The sequence below is a fragment of the Pteropus alecto genome, unplaced genomic scaffold (assembly GCF_000325575.1).
Source record: "Pteropus alecto unplaced genomic scaffold, ASM32557v1 scaffold79, whole genome shotgun sequence".
Classification (NCBI taxonomy): Eukaryota; Metazoa; Chordata; class Mammalia; order Chiroptera; family Pteropodidae; genus Pteropus; species Pteropus alecto.
This window is the reverse complement of record NW_006494612.1, coordinates 4,137,623-4,144,352: the sequence shown is the minus strand read 5'-3', so window position 1 is coordinate 4,144,352 and position 6,730 is coordinate 4,137,623. Positions and strand designations below refer to the sequence as shown.

The following is a 6,730-nucleotide window of genomic DNA, read 5'->3' as shown; positions in this document are numbered from 1 at the left end:
TACATATATATATAAAACCCTTCTCTGATAGTGAAAAACTGATTCTAGTTATTTTTAATATATTAACTTATTTGATCAGTCCCACTATATATTAACCTCTTCTGGCACCACCCCCTTTCCTGCTTGGATTCTTTATCACACCTGGTTCTTGTACCTCCTGTCACATAGCTTTCCCATATGGATGCTTTCCTCAAAGCATGGTGGTGACAGGGTAGTTGGACTTCTTACATGATGGCTTTGGATCATTCTGTTATATGCAAAGTTCTTTTACTTGCCTGACTTCTCATTTCAGGACTGTTGTTTTGTAGTTTTTTAATATCATGAAAAAAATTATATTTAGTATTAGCCAGCTGGACTCAGTTTAGATGATCTCAGTTTTGTTGTCAACATCCAAAGCATTTATACCTACTTTGTCAGGAACCATTTAAACATATATCTTTTTCTCTCTATCAAGCCTCGGCAGGAGTTGTCCTTGGCCATGTCATTGCCATAGAGCTTCCCCACAGTCTATTTGATATGGTGCTTGTTGGCCTTGACATTTACAGTGAACACAAGCATGCTTTTGTCTTATATTTTCTTCATGGCTGACTTCAGTGCCAAGAGGGAAACTGATGTTTAGTATAATGGTCAAGCTTGTGGCACTTTTGAGGATATTTGAGCTGCCTTTGGAGTGTCTTGGGCCACCAGAAGGTGGACAACATACAGATCTTTTTGTGTGTGTGCATGTGGATGCCTTTTAGCACTGCCTTCTTGACCTTTCAAGTCTTTGTTTTGGCTTTGGGAGGGCCAGGGGCTTTCTTTGCTTTCTGTGCGCCATCTTTGTGAAAAGATTTTATTTTAAAACAATTTTTTTTTTAAGTTGGGAGTTATTCAAACCAAGTGATTGTAGTTTTATTGTAGTTAAACAATATATGATATTGTGGTTTTGGTTTAATTACTTTTTAATTGAATTGCAAATTTTCCCTGGGAACTAAAATGATACTTTTTGTCATAACTTTTATATGAACCTATTTTAACTTCTTATGGGTTTGAGTAACATTTCTAATTTAACATAATTTTCATGTTTGAAGAATATAATTTCTGCTTAGCTTCCTTAATAAACCAAATGTTTCAACTATTTTATATTTTTTTGTCCTTTCTATAGCAGAAGGGAAAGGAAGAGAGAATTTCTCAGAAATTACTGAATATGTGACTAAATATTTTGGATTCAAGTCGGTTTTTACATTTTTCAATTAGAAGTTATTTAAGTTTCACATGAAAAATAGTTCCTTGGTAGTTGAATAAAATTTTCCAGATCGTTTGTTCTAAGTGGCAGTAAATTTGACCTATCTTGTGAATTTTTCTTAAAGGTTATTTAAGTAGGCAGTACTTTCCTGTTCCATTAAAATATTAGCATGGTAATGAAGGTTAGTATGGTATTAACTCTAGTTTTGCCTTCTCTGTGGTAAATGATTTAACTTATCACCTTATTTTTTTTTGACAGAGCAAATTCGATTAAAGAACATCAGAAAAGTATATGGAAGATGTATGTGGTATCGTTTACGGTTATTAAAACCCCAGCCAAATATTATTCCTACAATAAAGTAAGTAATTGGTTTTAATTAAAAAAAAAATACTCAGTGCTTACTTTTTGCTAGGTGTTGTCTAAAGTAGGGGTATAGTAATGGATAAAAGTCTGTGAAGAAATTATGGCCTTAGTAGGAGTAAGATGTGAATAGTAAATTTGAGAGCTGTCTGAACAAAATGGTTTACAAGTTCAGAGGAGAGTGCCCTTCTGACTCAGCGGAGGAGGGGAGAAAGAAGTCAAATCTTAAAGACCTGTGCATCTTATATCAGGATATGAATTTTATCTTTAAGACTATGAGGGAATCTTTAAAAGATCATCAAAAGCAGGGAGGTAACATGATCAAGTGTGCATTTCATGGTGATAATTAAAGTTTATTGAGCTCATACTGTATGCCAGGTGCTGTGCTAGGGCTTTATATGTGATCTCACATATAAGTTAGTTTCATAACTTCAAGGTAGATGTTTTCCCTTTTTCTCAGATGAGGAAACTGAGTCTGTCGATGTAAGAAACGTCCAGACCTGCAGAAAATTTTTTAAAGAGTTTATTGAGCCAAACTGATGACATATGCCAAGGGAGCAAGATCTCAAATTCTCTGGAGAGTAGCAGTTTTGCAGTTTCTTTTGTGCATTTGAAATTAAGGAGGGTATGCAAAAAAGATTATGTGGAGTTGGGAAAAAGCAAGGCAAGGATTGCAGTACAGGGTGGTTAACAAGATTATGTGCTCTCTTGAGGGCGGTTATGGTTTATTTCAAGTGTATTAATCTATATGCTTAATCTAGTGGCTTGTTTAAGGAAAAGATAACCTTTTAACTTAAGAGTTACAGGCCTGGGGAGTGACTCCCCACCATGACCTGTCCAGTTAGGAATTTATGATAAGATCACCTTGTAAGGCAACTTTCCACAGAACCCCTTTTTTCACCCACAAAGCTAAAAAATGAGTCAACTTGACCAAGCTTGTGCTGCTAGAAGTGGTGGAGTGGGGACCTAGTCACCCTTTATTTTGGCAGGTGCATCTGCTTAAACAGGCCCTTGTAGCATGTTTGATTACCGCAGGGCTATCTGATTTTGTGAGGCTGTGGGATATGCTGGTTTAGACTCTAGGCTTTTAGACCTTATTCCAAGTCAGTTTAGAGGTAATAGACGAAACAGGAAGTTAGAGTGCCATAGTTGGAGGACTGTATCTTTAAATTACCTGCATTTATTTATTATCCAGTAGATAGGAGGGAAAGACTTAACAGAGGAAATTAGTGAAAGTAGAACCAGTTATGTTTTAATTTTGGTTTTAATGATGATGATAGTTTTCAACATACCTGTGTGTGTAACTTCATTAGCTTTAAATAGTTTTTAAGCCTTGACTTTGCCTGGTTTAGTTCCTTTGTAGAGGGAAGGACATCTTGGCTTTGGAGTTCTTCAATGATAGGAAACTAAAAGGCAAAATTAACATTTACAAGAGGTTTATTTGCTATTGCTTCTCATTTTAAATTAAACCTTTATGAGACAGCAAGGCAAATATATTTGGCCTCCCAATCACTCTTTTGGGCTTTGGTCAACACTTTGTGGGTATTTGAACCTGTTTTCAAGGAAAAAATCCCCAACTCTGTGAAGGTCTCAGTGATTTATAAACTGATTTACTTAAAATATAAGTACAGATTAAAGTATATTTAAATAAGGAAGAGTTACTTAGATACTGGTAACAATTTGGATAAGGTCAGAAACCATAAAAGCCTTTTTGCTACTTAACGCTGAAGCATTCTTTCAAAATTAAGCAGTCATTGTATAATACTCTGATTTCTGAACATTACTTCCAAAACGACTTTTAATGTATGCTTTAAAAGAAAAAAAAAGGCTTCATAAGTTAATTAATTACTGAAACTATAGTGAAAATGCTTATCTTTTTAGAAGAACCAAATATGCTTTAAAAAAAAATTTGTTACAGAGCATGATAGAATTCATTATGTTTCCACCTTTGCTTTGGTTCTCTGGGAAGTTAGAGCAGTATTATTGGTTGTAGTTTTCATCAGCCTAGGGATTCTGTCATGAGCTTCTCCTCTCCATGGCTACACGTAAAGCATCTAACGAGGGGTGTAGCATATCCTAGGTGTTTTGTTTCCTTTCCTTCTACCCATGTTTGCTTTTAAATCTTGTTTAGTAGTTTTCAATTTTACCTCTTTGTTTTCTGACCTTTGTTAGCCTGTTGTAGAGTTTGCAAAAGAAAATGGAGAGTTATTAATTTGTGTAGGAATAAAATGTATTTTCATATGTTCTTTAGCATATTGAAAGTTTTAGCAAACTTTGGGTTTGAGTTAAAAATTACTATTTTGAATTATATTCGTTCATTCAGTAAGTAGTTACCGTGCACCTATATTGTATGTGTCAGGCATTATATTAAGTGCTAATATACAAGTAGACATGGTTCAACCAACAGTCTTGGGGGATTCTGGCAAGTAATGATAATAGAGTTTTAGATAGGGCTGCGAGAGGGATGCCGTGAAAGGGCAGAGAAAGGACTCTTAAGTCTGGCTCTAGGCTTCTCAGAGAAGGCTTCCCTGAGTAAGGGAGGGAGGTATAAGCTGAAATTTGGGTAAACAGTTACTATAATAGCCAATAGCTAACATGAATTGTTTACGATCTGTGAGGCACTTTCTAGGTGTTTTACATACCTAATTTCATTTATTCTCAAACTTACCTTAAACGTTGGAAATTGAGTTGTAAAAGACTAAGCAACCTGGCAAGATCTCTCAGTTAATAAGTGGTGAAGCTGAGATTTGACCTCACGAAGTTTTTGTTCTAGAGCCTATATTCCTAACTACCTCTCCTTAGATAGACAGGTAAAACTGGGAGTGTTCCAGGTAGGGCTTCCCTCCTTTTTCAGTATGTAGGTACTGTGGAAAGCAGCTTACAGTGTTAGGCCCTTAGTAAGGTTTAGAACATTATTTTGGCCAGATGGAAAGAAATTTGTGTGTGAGTGCTGTTTAAGCTACTCTGGAGTTAGTCAAAACTGAATTAAGACCCACGTGCTCAAGGAGCTTGCAGCAAGTCAGGAAGAAAGTCATGGTTTGTGCTTGTTACTGTGACCACAGTCTCCCCATTGATCATCTTGATGAGGATTAAAGATTACTTCCTGGAGGGTGAATAATTTGAGTTGAGTCTTGAAGGATGAATAGTTTGCAGAGGCAGAGATGGGAAGTGGGAAATCTAGGTAGAAAGATCCTAGAGAGCAAAAGCGTGATGGTGGGAAAAGCTTAGGGAACTTAGGAAGATGGGGATATATTTTGTTTGAAAAATCAGGGTGATAAAGGTAAGCAAGTAGGTTGGAACTGGACCCTAGAGTCTTCATTCCAAATAAACATGTTTAAGCTAGATTCCTACCAGGAGAGCTTGAACACATGGAACATTTTCTTTCTGTCTTTGGAAATAGGTCACTTCAATTTGTTTGATTAGGCCTTCTCTGATTCATTTATGTCTTTGTTTAATAGTTCCTATTCAGTGTAACAAATTGTGATACAAAGGATACAAAAAACAAAAATTGTTCAATTTCATAACTTGAAAAATAGCCACTATTAAGATGATTTACCATCTATATTTTTATTTATAATAAACGTATTTACAAAAAATAAGGTTACGTTATATACACTATAGCTTAAAAGTTGTTTTTCTTTTTTTAATTTAACAATACAAGGTATGTAATCTTCATAGCCAGAATTATTTTTAGTGGCTAGATAATATTTCACTGTACGGACACCAATTTATGTGTCTAGTACTCTTGTGGATGTGTGTGTGTGTATGTGTGTGTGCTTTGCTATTACTTATATCTTACCACTCTTTTACACTATATATTTCTAGTTTATTTTACACTATAAAATTCTAGTTTATTTCCTTCTAAGTTTCTTGAAGTGGAGTGGATGGCAGTTAAAAGGGTATGCACTTTTTTAGGGCTTTTGATACCTTATTGCCAAATATTCTTTCGGCACGTAGAGCGTATAAGAGTTCCTTTTTTTTAGCCTCTCCAACACTGGTGATGTCACTCTTTTAAATATTTTCACCAAACAGAACATATTGGAGAGAAGAAATTAGTTTTTTCCCCCGATTATGTATTCTTTTACATCTTTTTTTAACCCATTATGCACATCTTTCTATACTTCCATTGGCTAAAAATGTTACATTTTGTGGCTCTCTCTTGGTTTATTTAATTAGTTTCCTGTAAATTGTTTATTTAATTTGTTCCCTATAAATGGACATTTAGGTTGTTTCCAGAGTTTTACTATTGTAAATAAGGCTATTTATTCATCTTTGTTCAACTGACCCATTTTTAAAAAATATTTTATCTTACTAAAATTGTTATTGCAAGGTTAAGAGCAACTCTTTCTTACCTTATATGGTTTACTGAATACTTAGTATTAATATATTTTGATCAAATGTGGTAGTCCAATAAGTTAATAAGTTGAATTAACTTCTGTACTTAAAATTCTGCAAATAGTAACAGAAAATATTATATGTGGGTATACTGTACAAGATTTTAGAGAATTCGAAGGTGAAAAAGACACTGTCCTTGCTGTAACAGGAGTTTAAAACCCAGTGATTGTAGAATTTGAGTCAATAGCATAGTAGTATGAGACTACTTTAGATTGTTTTATGCCTTGATCTTGCCATAATGACTCTTAAAGGAAAAACCATAGAGATATATTTATTTATACTTCACTTATTTTTTTCCTAAACAGGAAAATAGTTCTGCTTGCAGGATGGGCATTGTTCTTATTCCTTGCATACAAAGTTTCCAAAACAGACCGAGAATATCAAGAATACAATCCTTATGAAGTATTAAATTTGGATCCCGTAAGTAGTATTTTTATATAATGCACATTAGTTTAATGATCTCATGAAAATGCTATAGGTCCATATCCTTAAAGAAATTAGGCTGTACCTAAAAAAATCAGACTTTGTCCATTAAATTTTTTATTAAAGTAAGACATCTAATCCATTATTATTCTAATGTACATATATTTTTTAAGCTCCAGATGTTTGCCATCCTATTAAGGATTGATTTGTAATTGCTAAAATATAAGAATATTTGAAGATGAGATGAGAAGTTAGTGAGTGAATATATCTTTAAAAAACATGTAAGATTGGTTTAATGCAAAGTTAAAACTGGGAGGTTCATGTATG

The 6,730-nt window shown here is 34.2% G+C and overlaps 1 protein-coding gene across 1 annotated transcript in view; it reads left to right on the top strand.

The window, feature by feature from the left end:
• SEC63 (SEC63 homolog, protein translocation regulator) overlaps positions 1-6,730 on the top strand; it is a 55,890-nt gene that overhangs the window by 14,904 nt on the left and 34,256 nt on the right. Inside the window, exons 2-3 of the mRNA XM_006926050.2 lie at positions 1,484-1,583; positions 6,286-6,400. Of these exons, the coding sequence (XP_006926112.1) occupies positions 1,484-1,583; positions 6,286-6,400 (215 nt within the window). The remainder of the gene's footprint in view (positions 1-1,483; positions 1,584-6,285; positions 6,401-6,730) is intronic.